At 31.1% G+C, this 13,293-nt stretch overlaps 7 protein-coding genes across 10 annotated transcripts in view; 4 read left to right on the top strand and 3 right to left on the bottom strand.

The window, feature by feature from the left end:
- Nucleotides 1-1,624, top strand: part of LOC111417810 (fasciclin 3) — a 34,157-nt gene extending 32,533 nt beyond the window's left edge. The window contains exons 7-8 of one of the 2 annotated variants that reach the window (XM_023050192.2): nucleotides 885-912; nucleotides 970-1,624. In XM_023050192.2, coding sequence (XP_022905960.2) covers nucleotides 885-912; nucleotides 970-1,336 — 395 coding nt within the window. In that variant the 3' untranslated portion in view covers nucleotides 1,337-1,624. Of the gene's footprint in view, nucleotides 1-6; nucleotides 864-884; nucleotides 913-969 lie in introns of those variants that run through there. The other variant, XM_023050201.2, reaches the window with a different exon arrangement.
- Nucleotides 1-2,353, bottom strand: part of LOC111417863 (peptidyl-tRNA hydrolase 2, mitochondrial-like) — a 37,046-nt gene extending 34,693 nt beyond the window's left edge. The window contains exons 1-3 of one of the 3 annotated variants that reach the window (XR_011642244.1): nucleotides 2,137-2,351; nucleotides 1,919-2,081; nucleotides 1,658-1,864 (exon numbers count right to left, since the gene is read on the bottom strand). Coding sequence is in view for 2 of the 3 variants with exons in the window: in XM_023050268.2 (XP_022906036.2) it covers nucleotides 1,659-1,864; nucleotides 1,919-2,081; nucleotides 2,137-2,277 (510 nt within the window). In the remaining variant the exon portion in view is untranslated. Of the gene's footprint in view, nucleotides 1-1,533; nucleotides 1,865-1,918; nucleotides 2,082-2,136 lie in introns of those variants that run through there. The other 2 variants (XM_023050268.2, XM_071201069.1) reach the window with 2 other exon arrangements.
- A 440-nt stretch (nucleotides 2,354-2,793) lies between these two features.
- On the top strand, nucleotides 2,794-7,254 carry LOC111417801 (arylsulfatase J-like). Its single transcript, XM_023050181.2, has 6 exons — nucleotides 2,794-3,246; nucleotides 3,300-3,459; nucleotides 3,515-3,741; nucleotides 3,795-4,050; nucleotides 6,261-6,551; nucleotides 6,602-7,254. The coding sequence occupies exons 1-6, from the start codon at nucleotides 3,163-3,165 to the stop codon at nucleotides 7,189-7,191; spliced, it is 1,608 nt and encodes a 535-aa protein (XP_022905949.2). The 5' UTR covers nucleotides 2,794-3,162; the 3' UTR covers nucleotides 7,192-7,254.
- LOC111417849 (low molecular weight phosphotyrosine protein phosphatase-like) lies at nucleotides 3,771-8,048 on the bottom strand. Its single transcript, XM_023050250.2, has 5 exons — nucleotides 7,795-8,048; nucleotides 7,557-7,744; nucleotides 7,346-7,507; nucleotides 7,201-7,290; nucleotides 3,771-3,978 (listed from the first exon to the last, which is right to left on the bottom strand). The coding sequence occupies exons 1-4, from the start codon at nucleotides 7,820-7,822 to the stop codon at nucleotides 7,207-7,209; spliced, it is 462 nt and encodes a 153-aa protein (XP_022906018.1). The 5' UTR covers nucleotides 7,823-8,048; the 3' UTR covers nucleotides 3,771-3,978; nucleotides 7,201-7,206.
- Nucleotides 7,903-8,641, bottom strand: LOC139428869 (low molecular weight phosphotyrosine protein phosphatase-like). The gene is made up of 3 exons (XM_023050245.2): nucleotides 8,488-8,641; nucleotides 8,235-8,422; nucleotides 7,903-8,185 (listed from the first exon to the last, which is right to left on the bottom strand). Exons 1-3 carry the CDS (start codon nucleotides 8,573-8,575, stop codon nucleotides 7,922-7,924), a joined length of 540 nt encoding a protein of 179 aa, XP_022906013.1. The 5' UTR covers nucleotides 8,576-8,641; the 3' UTR covers nucleotides 7,903-7,921.
- A 302-nt stretch (nucleotides 8,642-8,943) lies between these two features.
- Nucleotides 8,944-10,133, top strand: LOC111417876 (gamma-aminobutyric acid receptor-associated protein). The gene is made up of 2 exons (XM_023050281.2): nucleotides 8,944-9,150; nucleotides 9,481-10,133. The coding sequence occupies exons 1-2, from the start codon at nucleotides 9,061-9,063 to the stop codon at nucleotides 9,757-9,759; spliced, it is 369 nt and encodes a 122-aa protein (XP_022906049.1). The 5' UTR covers nucleotides 8,944-9,060; the 3' UTR covers nucleotides 9,760-10,133.
- Nucleotides 10,134-10,236: 103 nt separating this feature from the next.
- LOC111417829 (homologous recombination OB-fold protein-like) lies at nucleotides 10,237-11,237 on the top strand. The gene is made up of 2 exons (XM_023050225.2): nucleotides 10,237-10,379; nucleotides 10,429-11,237. The coding sequence occupies exons 1-2, from the start codon at nucleotides 10,290-10,292 to the stop codon at nucleotides 11,047-11,049; spliced, it is 711 nt and encodes a 236-aa protein (XP_022905993.2). The 5' UTR covers nucleotides 10,237-10,289; the 3' UTR covers nucleotides 11,050-11,237.
- The last annotated feature ends 2,056 nt before the right edge of the window (nucleotides 11,238-13,293 follow it).

The raw sequence follows: 13,293 nt of genomic DNA, 5'->3' as shown, positions 1-13,293 counted from the left end.
TTGTAGGGGGCGCCCGCGTAATCGACTACACAACGGGGAGCGATAATCACCACCACCCCCACCACCATCATCACTCAGATCAGAGCCATCATGGCGTGGACGGCATCGAGAACCCCAATCGGCATAATTCACAAGAATTCGTCAACGGGGGCGATCACATCAAAGAGAAAGAAAAAAAAATCGACACCGCGGTTTAAACAATTAAAAAAAAAAAATAAGCCAGCTTCATTTTTTTAATTTATTTTAATAAATTAATTTTTTTGAGGTTAATAAACTTTTTTGACATTTCCACTGCCATTGATTAAATTAAAAAAATGGAGATGGCGCTCACTAAAAAGACAAACATTCCAATTTTATTATTTTTTCTCCAAAATTTTTTTAAATCGTGATATTTTTTGAAAAAATTATTTTTCTTACTTTTTTATACTATTTTTTAAGACAATAAGGAGTAAACATTAATTAATTCTTTTTTAATTTAAGTTAGACGATTAATTGTTGAATAACATAAATATGTCAAAAAAAATTATGTCCAACTTGTAATTGTAAATTTTTTAAGGCAAACTAAGAGAGAATCAAAAAAACCCTATAAATTAATTGTTAAGCGAATTAAAATATATTAGGGAGTACTACTATTACTTAATTAATTAATTAATTAAACGATTTAATTAATTTAAGGCAAATTAACGGATAAAATTAAGATCTGTGTATAAAGTATTGATATTAATAAAATAGTTAAGAAAAAAAAGTGGGTTAAGACTGGTTTAAAATTGTTAAAAAAATTCCTTTTTATAAATAAATAAACGAATTCAAAAAAACTCAAAAAACCAAACAAATAGGGGTTATTATCTCCACAACAAAATTAATCAAGCTAATTTCTTTTTAAGCCTCCTCATCAAACCGAAACGTAGAAAAGTAAGCAAACCCACAACACTTTTAACAACAAATTAATTAATTTAATTCCAAAATTAGTAGCGACACCGAAAGCGTTCAACACACCGACTCAAAACGCAGTTTAGTCCCGAAATTGTCCGACTTTTTCGCGAAAAAGAAAGAGGCAGCATCTCCGAGCCATCAAAGCGATGACCTAAACGCCCCATCAGAAGAAGGAGAGTCAGATAAAAAGAATTCGGCGCCAACCGATGAAACACTAACGACAACCGACAAAAACGATTCTAATAAAGACGTTAAAGAACATAATCGCGAAGGTGTCGTTTACGCCGAGCTGGATTTGGTTAATGTTAACCCAAAACCAGTCGTTTTAAAAACGGACGACGAAAAGACTGAGTACGCCGAAATCGTTTATACGAACGAAGAGGGGAAGGAAAAAAACGTGTAAATAATCGAAAAATAATTTAAAATGCAACGAATCATTTTCCGTACTAAGAAATTACAAAAATACCACTTTTTAAGAAGTATTATTAATTCATAATTTTAAATAATCAATTTTTATTATTATTTTTATCGTTATTATCATTAATTAGTGTAAATATTTTTATTTTTACCACCTAACCTAAAAAATAAAAAATCCGTCCATAAAAATAATAAAATTTAATTTTTAAGTTATTATTAAGGTTATGTTTACATTTTTTTAATTTTTATAATAAATTTTTTTTCAAATTATAAACACGTTTTTCCCCAAATAATTAAATCCACTTACTTTAATACAACTTTAAATGTCCCGTAATCCGATCTAATACGCTTTTCGGTGCGGGCCCGATCGCAATAACCGTCCGACTCCCCGGCGCAACCTGAGTCTGACCCGCGTCTCTCACAATACTCGATAACACCCCAATCTCCTTCGCGGCTCGATCCAAATTTAACAAATCCTCCTCGTTATCAACTTTAACCGTAATCTTCGTCCCACCTAACAAAAAATTATACATTTAATTTAATTATTTTCTTATATCAATTTATTTACCGTATCTTAACCACCTCTGAAGAGTTTTTGGTTTTAATTTTAAAGCTTTGGCGTAGGCCGCTACGGAGGCGTGCCCGCATTGAGCGGCAACTTTACCTTTTTGCATCTTTAAATCGTTTCGTATCGCCATAATTAATCTATATTCGTCTTTCGGATCGGGGAACTAAAAAGCTAAGTTTTAATTCAAATAAATAGTAAATTGAGGTTATGTTGCGAACCTCGAAACGTTCCTCGATCGGTACAGCTTCCGGCGGGTTATTAATACCTTTAAATCTTAAAACGATATAAGTTGCTGTTATTCCCAAAAAGGAGCCGGTTGCAATTCCCATTAAATACGAATTACTCGCTATAATTCCCATTTTTTTGTATGCTTCTCACGCGAATGCGCCAAGTAAAAGTGAGGTTAGATTTCGTTGAATCTTGTCAAATCTTGATGTTGGATTTTTCGCATTTTGTATTAGGATCACATAATACCGAGGAGGTAAATTGCTGCTTAAACATTGTATCAGGAGAAAGATTTATCCTATTGGACAATAGATGTCGCTCTATTAGGTACAATTATTTGGGCAGGAAACGATTTTTGCGGGTCATCCAGCGGCATCTATGATTCAGTAGCTCAACTAACAGTAACAAAAAGGAAGAGAAATCGTTTTTCTAACAAAAAGGGAGTTGTTCGATAATAGAAGATTCTTTTTCTTTTAATTTACTTAATTTGATTTTGCTGAATTAAAACGACAACTAAGAATAGGTTTTTTTTATATTCATTTAATATTTAACAATAAATTTTATTATTAATAACTATAATTAATAATAAACCAAGAATGACCCTTGCGACAAGTAGCAAGTACCATTATGGCGGTTACGAACAAGAAAACTAGAGTTATAATAATTTGTAGCACGAAGATAACGAGTAAAGTAGCTTAAAGTTGATCTAACAAACATTCAGGTGTATCATTTCATTATATTACATCCTATAACAATTTATTTTAATAAAGAATTAATTATATTATATATTAAGTAATAAGTGCAACATCGCGTTAATAGATGGCAACATCTAACATAACCTTACTTTATTTATTTACATTGTATTTTTTTAATTTTTAATAACGATAATGACACAATTTTAATAAAACACTATAAGAATTTGTGCGAAATTTATCAACCTAATTATTTTAACGTTCATTTTAAACGTATTTATTTGAATTAAAAAAAAAAAATAATAAATAATTGACATAACCTCAAAAATGAAAATTTTAATTTTATTTTTCTTATTCAAATCAGCTTTATCGAGCCGTTTAAATATAATTTTAATTTTAGCCGATGATTTGGTAAGTCTTTCCCATAAAAATGGATTAATTTAATTTTGAATTGATTCTTGCAGGGTTGGAACGATGTAAGCTTCCACGGGGCGAATCAAATTTTCACCCCAAACATCGATTCTTTGGCTTACAACGGGATCGTTTTAAACCAATTTTACACCCAATCGGCTTGTTCCCCATCACGAGCCGCTTTATTAACAGGAAAATATCCGATACGAACTGGTAAAACTTAAACTTTTTATTAACAAACTTTAATATATTAAATCTCACTTAATAGGGTTCCAAGGTTACCCCCTTTTGGGGGGAGAAAACCACCCCTTACCATTAACATCACCAACTTTACCGGAAGAATTAAAAAAATTAAATTACAAAACTCATTTAGTTGGGAAGTGGCATTTAGGAAGTCCTTGCTTGAAGAACACCCCAATTGGAAGAGGTTTCGATACATTTTTCGGCTACTACAATGGCTTTATCGGTTACTTCGACTACAAAATGGCTCAAAATGTAATAATTAACCCAAAAAAATCAAAACCTTTATTTTAATCGCTTTATTTAAGGATTTTTTAGGTTACGATCTTCATAAAAACAACGAAACTTTCTATGATGCCACAAATCGATACATTTTGGACGTTTTAAACGAAAAAGTAATCGAAATTATTGAAAATCACAACGAAAATGAGCCTTTATTTTTAATGATTTCCCACTTGGCACCTCATGTTGGTGAAAATGGAACCGAATTGCCTGTTAAAAATCAAACGGAAGTTAATAACAAGTTTAATTTTATCGAGGATGAGGAAAGAAGGAGATATGCAGGTTATTTGAATCGTCAGTTGTAAAAAGGGGTTATGTAGAAAAAATCATATTTTACAGAGGAGACAAAAATTTTTCACTATTACAAATATGTCAAAATTGACGTTGACATTTCTAACTGGAAATTGACCATAAAGGTGAGTTTAGACATGCATGGATTTAATGGCGCCAGTAGTTGCGCCAATTCTACTTGCTCGCCAGTAAAGGTTTACATTACATGTGCCACTAGCGTGGCACATGTAAAAGATAAGTAACACGCCAGTTTCATTTTTAAAGTGTACTACAACTATATACACAAATTAGGACCTCAACCGAAACGAAAATAGATATATTCTAGCTTTAAGGTGGATAATTATACGTTATCGTTGAATGTGTTAACGTTATTGGGATTTAATTTGAATGCAATGAAACATAACCTAAATTTGACATTAAAAAATTTTGTATTTTTGTGGACACTCACCTATGTTGCCATGGTTACATGTTTTAGACTCATCACTGGCGCCAGTAATTTCAGAAGCGTGCAGACTTTTCCGATCCATGCATGCATGGTTTCAACTTGCATGCCAGTTGATGTTTACACATGCAATTTAATTTTACTGGCGCGCCAGTTTTTATTGGCGCCACTAAATCCATGCATGTGTAAACTCACTATAACTTCATTAATATTGAAAATTACAAATATGTCAAAATTGAGGTTGACATTTTAAGCCTGAAGTTAGCTGTCATATAATTGAGAAATGGACAACTTCATGGTGTTCTTTCATGATGTATTCTTTATTAAAGAACCTTTAAAATGAGTCCAATGCTTTGATTATATATAATATGGATTGAGCCAACGAGAGAGATAGCTTGCGCAAGATGATCGAACCGAGATAGACATAGAAGCCCAAGGTTTATATATTAAAGGTTGTCTAAGTACCTATGCTGCAATACTTTGATTTAGTTTGTGGGCGAGGGGCAAGAGCAGGAGTGTTTCGTGACGTAAGCGATCACGGATTGCGCACGCAACCTCATGGCCATGTGGTGCTCTGTGCATTTGTTTAATTTGAATTGCTTGGCGGTATTATTTTCCACATGTGACGTAATACGCAGTATGGTTGCGTACGAATCTAGACAACCTCTTATATATAAACCTTGATAGAAGCCTACTGACATATAATGGGCGTGCGTTAATTTATAAGATAAAAAACTATCAATTAGAAGTAACATTTATAATACTTACAGGTGATGTGAAACTGTATTATCGCGAACTTTGCACACGAAACAATACATTTTTAAACATGGAAGAGGTTTGACACTTTTGTGCGCATGCGCCCGTCTGTTTAGTACCGTTTTATGTCTATCTTTGTTACACTTTCACATTATCGCTTTCCATCTGCGTCTATTCACCTTGAGCCACATTTTTGTTAGTAGATATAGTAGACGCCACGAGAGCTGGCAGTAAATCATCGTTTTCCGTTCTTACAAATGCCATACGTAGTTCACAAACCGCTAGAGAGTAATGTGTGTTAAAAAGAGATAGCATTACTTTAATATGTCTGCTGTACAATTCAAATGGCCACGTCGAAAAAGTACGTCTGTTCTTCTAAGGGATGTAACTCTATAATTATAACCTCAAATCGAAACGTCTTGTGAGCGTTGTCATGAATCTGTTAGTGTCACAAGCCGAAAATGTTTTCTTTGAAAGGAAAATCATTAAATAATATCTTTGACAATGTTTGACATATAACCTCCATTACTAACATAACCTAAATTTAAATGTATGTGGTGAAATAATCTAAGTCGTACGTCCATATCTTGATTCATACCATTTTTAAGCGATCTGTCACTGCCAGCTCTCGTGGTTTCTACTATATATTCAGTTAGCTCAATCCATATTATATATAATCAAAGGTCCAAAGTGTCCAAACATGATGCATCACTAGAACTAACACAAGACTTAGAACTAGAATCATTCGAAACTCGTTCAAAAAAACACGAAAATCATTTCTATTTAAATAAAACTAGAACTAACACGTACGGCTATACCCGAATGTATCTAGTTCTAATAAAGAACTCCGTTTTTACATATTATATGGGACGAAGTGCGCTGATCATTGTCCGCCATTAACCTCACGTTTTAAAAAAATTTCACATAACCTTTTTACATCTGCCGATTAATTTATTAAACAAAAGAAGAAATTTGAATTAATTAAATCATTTTTGGGTTAAAGATATCGTCCAAACGCTGGATTCGACGATTTCTGATACAATCGTAGCTTTAAATAGGCGAAATTTATTGGAAAATTCCATTATTTTCTTCTTATCGGACAACGGAGGCCAAACATACGGAATGCACGCTAATAAAGCATCGAATTGGCCGCTAAAAGGGCAAAAATTTACAATTTTAAACGGAGGAATTCGCGTCCCATGCATTATCTATTCCCCAAAGTTACCCAAAAGCATCATTAAGCACGATTTGGTTCACATCGTTGATTTATTTTCAACGATTATTAACATCGCAGGTAAATTTCTTGTAATAAAAATCATTAAATCCTACATTTTTTTATTCAAGGGGGCGAATTAAATGACTCATCAAGTTTTGATTCAATAAACATCAAGAAAAATCTTTTCGAAAACACTCAAAGTTCCAGAAAAGAGTTGTTACTCGAATTAGATGATCACATGGACGTCTTTGGGTTCATTTCCGGCGATTATAAACTGGTTAAAGATAATTATTTGGGGGGATTTTATCAAAATAGAAGCGGAGAAACTGGAAGGGGGGTTAACGACCCGGATTATGACTTAAAATCAGTTTTAAACAGCCCCGTTAATAAGATCCTCGAAAGATTTTCTACGAAAAATGAGATTTTAACCGAAAATAAAATTAAAGAAATCAGAAATAAATTAGATTTGGGAATTTTTAGTAACACCAACGAATTTAATTGCTCCAAAACATGCTTGTTTAATTTAAAAGATGATCCGTTAGAAACTACAAACATCATCGATGATTTTGAGGAAATCTCCAATGATTTATGGAGAAAAATTAATGATTTTAAACAATTCGTGGTACCAAGAGGCGTTCCAAAAGTTGATTTTGAGTCAAACCCCGCGTTTTTTAATGGTACTTGGAGCCTTTGGTTGGAAAATAAAGGAAAATGTTAATAAAAGTACCTGTATTTATGAGGAATGTTGATCTAAAAATCCATTACATGATCTTACACACTGCTCGAAACATTTTTCGAACCCCTCAATCCCATCGTCCTAAAAATAAAATTTTTTTTAATAAATTATTAAAATTAATTTTTTTCAAACTAACGTAATAAGGATCACGAATTATTCTCTCTCCGTTTGGGTCAAAATCCCCCAAAAGAAGGATTTTGGCCTTGCAATTTTGCGGAGCATCTCCTTTTAAGCTCGAAATGTTGTTTTCATCCATTCCAAGGATAAAATCAAAGTCGTTGTAGTCCTCAGAGAAAATCTAAAAATTAAAAAATTAATTCGAGGTTAAGTTTGTAATCAATTTTTACCTGTCTTGCAACTCCATTATAAGGGATTTTATGGTTCGATAAAACCTTTCTTGCCCTATGATCGGGGGGATTTCCTTCGTGCCAACCCCCCAAAGCGGCGCTATCGCAGCTCCAAGCATTTTCCAAGTTTCTCTGCTTAATTAAATGGGCGAAAACGGCTTCGGCGATGGGTGATCTGCAAATATTACCTAAACATTAAAGAATTAATAAAATTTATTGAGGTATTTTTATAACTTACCCAAACAAATAAATAAAACCTTTTTCATTTTGAGGTTAAATTTTAATCTGTCAAAAAGAAATTATGTGGCGCCATCTATGTTCGTAATTAAAATTGATAAGAAAGAGGTTATGTTATTAAGGCAGTTTTATTTGTATGTTCTTAATGAATATTTATCTAAAAATCCTTCACACGATCTAAAACATTGTTGGAAACACTTCTCAAATCCTTCAATTCCCTGGTCGTAATAAGGGTCTTCTATAATTTTTTCTCCGTTGGGGTCGAATTCCCCCAAAAGCATGATTTGGGCTTTACAATTTTTCGAATTCCCTTTTTCATCTCTTAAAAGCGATATATTATTTAGGTCCATTCCCAATATGAAGTCAAATTCTTTGTAATCATTCCGACAAATCTACAAATTCATTTTTAGCTTCGATTTTAAATTTAAATTGAGAAATTACAACTCTCGATACTCCGTAATAACGGATTTTGTGTTTACATAGAACCTTCCTCGCCCTATAATCGGGTGGTTTACCTTCGTGCCATCGCCCTAAAGCCGCGCTATCACAACTCCAAGCCTCCTCCAATTTCCTTTTTTTAACTAAATAGGTAAAAACAGCTTCGGCTATAGGTGATCGGCAAATGTTACCTTAAATGATAAAGTGAAAAATCAATCTAAATCATTTTTTTGATTCAATTTTGTTCTAAATTCACCCAAACATACAAATAAAACTTTTCTTAATTTTAGATATGGCACATTTTGTAAATTTTTTTCAACAACTTTATGAGTTAAAAATTTCATGTTTTCGAAATTGACGTTTATGTCAAAGTTATAAACCTGTTTTATCGACCTAAAATTTTTTCTCCGCAAATAAATAATTAATAAAGAAGTCCCAATTGATTTTTATTAAATATTTACTATCATTATTTATTTAATTTAAAGTAATGAAATTAATTGCGCCATCTATAATTTTTACGTCTAAATAAAACGTGATTAAGACAGCGTGAATCAAAACAACATCCGATAAGATAATTTTTTTAATAAATTATTAATAATTCGTTACTAATAAATAACATAAAGCGTTCTTATCAAAAACATCGTTATTATTATTGATTTCGATAACGATAACGATTTATAAGCGGTGTTTATTTTATTTGCGAGTTAGTAAACGATCGTCGCAGTAGTGCCAACTTCCGATCGATTGACACAAAAGAAAAAACAAGACGCAGAACGAAATCGACTTCTATAACCGTGACACACATTCCCAGCTAAATTTTCGTGCAAAAATGAAGTTCCAATACAAGGAGGAGCACGCGTTCGAAAAAAGAAAGGCCGAGGGCGAAAAAATCAGAAGAAAATATCCCGATAGAGTCCCTGTAAGTACCCGAAAAAAAAAATGAAAATATTTCCCTTTGTAGCAGCCATTTTTGTTTTTATAAACGTCAAAAATTAAAAATAATTTTTTAATGATTTTTCCAATTAAAGCCCATCATTTTGGGGCGAAACCTCAAAAAATTATAATTAAAATTGAATTTTATGCAAAATTTATTGTTTTTCAACACAATTTTATTGTGATGTAAATTTATTACGTCGCAAACTAAAATTAACCTTTGTGCTGTTTTTATTCTTTTGTTTTCCTTTATTTGACGTTTATTATTATTTGAGGTTATAATTTCGCAATATTACAAATTTCCTTTTAATTTTAGGTAATCGTTGAAAAAGCACCGAAAGCCCGAATTGGTGATTTGGACAAAAAGAAATATTTAGTCCCCTCCGATTTAACCGTTGGTCAATTTTACTTTTTGATCCGTAAACGAATTCATCTCCGCCCGGAAGATGCCCTTTTCTTTTTCGTAAACAACGTGATCGCTCCAACCTCCGCAAGTATGGGCACGTTGTACCAGGAACATCATGAAGAAGATTTTTTCCTCTATATCGCTTATTCCGATGAAAACGTTTACGGAGGCGCTGATAATGATGCGTAAGATTTAGACACATTTTTTTTGTAAAAATCGAGATATGATAAAAATAATCAACATCTTACGCTTTAAATTTAATTTTTTATTTTTAACTATTAAGTAATTACTAAGTTATTATTTTCACCAAGAAAATGATTTAAAAATCTTAAATCGAAAAAAAAGTGAGGTTAGATTAGATTTTGTGATACAAATAAAGATTATTTTTGTTTCTTTTTGGTTTTTTTGTAGAAAGTAATGTTAATTTAATTATGTTCTTATTAATAATGGTCGGGAAAATCCGAATATGTATTTAACGTGATTAAAAATGAATGTGTTATTATAAGCATAAATAAATTAAAAAAATGTAGTCAAAAAAAAATAATAAAATGTTATAAGGCAAAGTTTTTAATTTTACTTTATTAATAATATCTATTTTTATTCAATAGGAATTTTGTTGTGGCGCCATCTTAAAATTTTGCAGTTTCCTGTAATAACCAATTTCATGTCTATTTACTACAACATAACCTCAAATAATTTTAGATCTTTCTCAACACAAAATGAAGACCCCAAAAATTATTAAAAGGAAGTTTCCAGGACCCGCTGGTTTATTGTTACCCGAAAAAGAGAATCAAATTTCATCGCAAACCGTAAGTATTACTAAAATTTAAAAAAAATCTTATTTAAAATAAATTTAAGGTTCTTTGCTCACAATCAACTTCGAATACCTTCTCCGATGGTACCTGGTTAGAAATGATGGACGATTTAAATCAAAATAATCATGGTTATTTATTGGATAAATACAACATTGGATGGGTTATTAATAATTCTAAGATAATAAATCGGAAAATCCCATTTTTAGCAGTTAAAATAAAGCTGTTGGAATTAATCGGAAAGAAGCCCAATTTTATTTTGTGCGACCCAACGGGTGAAATTGGAGGGATTATTTCTGAGGAGCTCTACGAGCGATTTTCAGAGTTTTTAACCATAAATTCGGTTTTTATTTTGAAAGGGTGCAGCTTATTAACGATGAGTCCAATTAAACGATACCTAATAATCACTGAAAATAACCTCTTAAAAATTTATAACCTTTTTAATAACTCCGTAATGAAGAAAAGTGATGATTTACAAATTATTACAGTTAACAAGTTTAATTATGATGATTTCGATGAAGAAATTGATTCACCACCTCCGAAAAAGTTTAAATCGATACAAATCAAGGAAGATTCAGCTTCGGTGGTCATTTTAAGTCAGAGTACTCAAAAAGATATTAACGCCGTTCGGGATGCTTTAAATGATATTGATTTCGATGATTTTTAAGGCTATTTTTGTTACTTTATATATAAAAATTTGAATTAATTTTTTCATAACCTAAAATTTTTTATTTTTGTTGAGTTAAGTTATTTTTTGACCCAATTCCAATAACAATTTATTACTCAAATCGATGATTAAGCATTGTGCTACTTCTAAAACGAAAAAAATAATAAATAATTGATCAACAATTTTAATTTCTAACCTTACTTTTAGAACCTAATAAATTATTGGAAAAAATCTGTTTTAAATGAGGTAAACAACTCGATTAAACATTTCAATGCAGAATAGAAAGGGTAAATGGAAGGTCGGTCAGTGGACTTGGGAAAAAATGTTTCAAGAAAAAGAAAATTATGAAACAAGGTTGAATCTTTTTTAAGGTCAAACGAGTCAAAAACAAGTTTGGGTTTTTATTCAATATATTTCGCAATATAGAAATAAATTTTAATGCATTTTAATGTTTAATTCTTTAACGACGGGTCATGTCAATAGACGTGTACTGTTGACGGTAACCCGTCGTTAAAGGGTTAATAAATTGTAAACATTTCCAATAATGGAATTTAAATTGCTCAAATTCGTCATTTCAATCAAAAATGCTTTGATTTGATACCCAACAACCTATATTTTACTTAAAAAAATTGTTATAACCTCAAAAAAACAAGTTGAAGCCATCTTTAATTTTTTTATTCGTTGATATCTTAAACAATTTCTAACCAAAATAGATTTCTTATTTGAATCAAATAAGAAATCTAATTCCTGATTAATTATAATAGGGATTAAAAATCGTGCAATTTGATACCCAACAACCCATCTTTGATGTTTTATTTGTTGATATCTCAAAAAGTTTTTAACCAAAACATGTCATGTTTGGACTTGAATTAATCGCCTTTTAATTTCGCATCGACTAAAAACAAAACAAAAATCGATTTTTGACATTTTCATATTTTTTAAGCTGTCAGTTTGACCCAAAAAAAAAATCGAATTCGAGATAAATCCTAATAGCAATTAAAAACGGTGCAATTTGATCAAATTTTTGCGAATTTTTCAACATAACCTCAAAAACGTCAAGTCATATCCGCCAACTTTGATTTTATTTTTAATTATGAAAAATAATTAAATAATTAATCGGGGGTAAATACACAAGAGCTTGATAATTTTATTTTTACACGAACGTTTTGTTACCATTGAAATAACTCGAAATCAAAAGCATGAGTGAATTAAAAATAAAATTATCCTGATTTAAAATCAAGCTCGAGCGTATTTTAGGGAGATTAATACACGACAATTGCACGATTTATTGACAATTTTTAATTATTTATTAACTATTTTTGACTTAATTACACTTGTCAAAGATGTGACAGATAAACAAAAGTATATATACAGGGTGTATCTGAATGACTGCAACAAACTTCGAGGGGTGATTCTTTAGTGAATTTTAAGGGTACTTTCATATATGAACCATGGGCGACTTCGGCCCCCCTGGGGAGCTACGCCCCTCCAAAAATGGCGGAAAATTTTGGTTTAATTTTTTTTTCTCAAAAACCTTAAACGCTAGGAAAATGTAATTTGGGGAATATGTTTAACTCATAATAGGGCACGTTTTGATGCTATTTGTACTTTCATCCTACTCTTCTAAACTACTAAACGTAACCACCCCCTTTACATTTTTGCTAAAATTTTTTGTATGCAGATGATAAATACATTAAAAAAATTTTACATAGCCTCTCTAAACATGTCTCTCTAAAAAAATAATAAAGCAAACACTGCCCGTTAAACAACGGGGTTGTCGATCAAAAGTTTGAAATGAATTTTTAATGAAAAAATCTTAGTGGGCTTTCTAATCTTTATCAGAAATATTTTTGACGTTTAAATGTCAATGTTTTTCTTACTATTATTATTGTTTTTCAAATTAATTTTTGAATAAAGTTCTATCGCATTTAGGCTCAAAATTTTAAATAAAATAATAATAATAGTAAAAAAACCACTGACATTTAAACGTCAAAAATACATCTGACAAAGATCGCAAAGCCTACTAAGGTTTTTTCATTAAAAATTCATTCCAACTTTCGATTAACAACCCTACAGCTTAACAGTTAGTGTTTGCTTAATTATTTTTTTTCTCAGAAATTATTAAATTTTCGAAGAACTTCAGAGAGATAAAAAAGTTTTAGAATAGTTTTACCTATCTAACTGTAATTTTTCCAATGTGTTTATCATCTTCATAAAAAAAATCTAGGCATAAATTGAACGGGG

The sequence above is a fragment of the Onthophagus taurus genome, unplaced genomic scaffold (genome assembly GCF_036711975.1).
Source record: "Onthophagus taurus isolate NC unplaced genomic scaffold, IU_Otau_3.0 ScKx7SY_16, whole genome shotgun sequence".
Taxonomy (NCBI): Eukaryota; Metazoa; Arthropoda; class Insecta; order Coleoptera; family Scarabaeidae; genus Onthophagus; species Onthophagus taurus.
Note: the sequence above shows the minus strand (reverse complement) of the source record. Positions and strands in the feature narration are given on the sequence as shown.

What these genes read in the sequence shown, in the direction of transcription:
- LOC111417801 (XM_023050181.2), top strand. Translation starts at nt 3,163, where the DNA reads ATGAAAATTTTAATTTTATTTTTCTTATTCAAATCAGCTTTATCGAGC. An exon ending in AAAATATCCGATACGAACTG is followed by an intron (nt 3,460 to 3,514) that starts GTAAAACTTAAA and finishes CTCACTTAATAG; the next exon opens with GGTTCCAAGGTTACCCCCTT. An exon ending in AACGATTATTAACATCGCAG is followed by an intron (nt 6,552 to 6,601) that starts GTAAATTTCTTG and finishes TTTTTATTCAAG; the next exon opens with GGGGCGAATTAAATGACTCA.
- LOC111417849 (XM_023050250.2), bottom strand. Translation starts at nt 7,822, where the DNA reads ATGAAAAAGGTTTTATTTATTTGTTTGG. An exon ending in GGTTTTATTTATTTGTTTGG is followed by an intron (nt 7,745 to 7,794) that starts GTAAGTTATAAA and finishes TTTAATGTTTAG; the next exon opens with GTAATATTTGCAGATCACCC. An exon ending in ATAATGGAGTTGCAAGACAG is followed by an intron (nt 7,508 to 7,556) that starts GTAAAAATTGAT and finishes TTTAATTTTTAG; the next exon opens with ATTTTCTCTGAGGACTACAA.
- LOC139428869 (XM_023050245.2), bottom strand. Translation starts at nt 8,575, where the DNA reads ATGAAATTTTTAACTCATAAAGTTGTTGAAAAAAATTTACAAAATGTG. An exon ending in AGTTTTATTTGTATGTTTGG is followed by an intron (nt 8,423 to 8,487) that starts GTGAATTTAGAA and finishes TTATCATTTAAG; the next exon opens with GTAACATTTGCCGATCACCT. An exon ending in ATTACGGAGTATCGAGAGTT is followed by an intron (nt 8,186 to 8,234) that starts GTAATTTCTCAA and finishes ATGAATTTGTAG; the next exon opens with ATTTGTCGGAATGATTACAA.
- LOC111417876 (XM_023050281.2), top strand. Translation starts at nt 9,061, where the DNA reads ATGAAGTTCCAATACAAGGAGGAGCACGCGTTCGAAAAAAGAAAGGCC. An exon ending in AATATCCCGATAGAGTCCCT is followed by an intron (nt 9,151 to 9,480) that starts GTAAGTACCCGA and finishes TTTTAATTTTAG; the next exon opens with GTAATCGTTGAAAAAGCACC.
- LOC111417829 (XM_023050225.2), top strand. Translation starts at nt 10,290, where the DNA reads ATGAAGACCCCAAAAATTATTAAAAGGAAGTTTCCAGGACCCGCTGGT. An exon ending in ATCAAATTTCATCGCAAACC is followed by an intron (nt 10,380 to 10,428) that starts GTAAGTATTACT and finishes AATAAATTTAAG; the next exon opens with GTTCTTTGCTCACAATCAAC.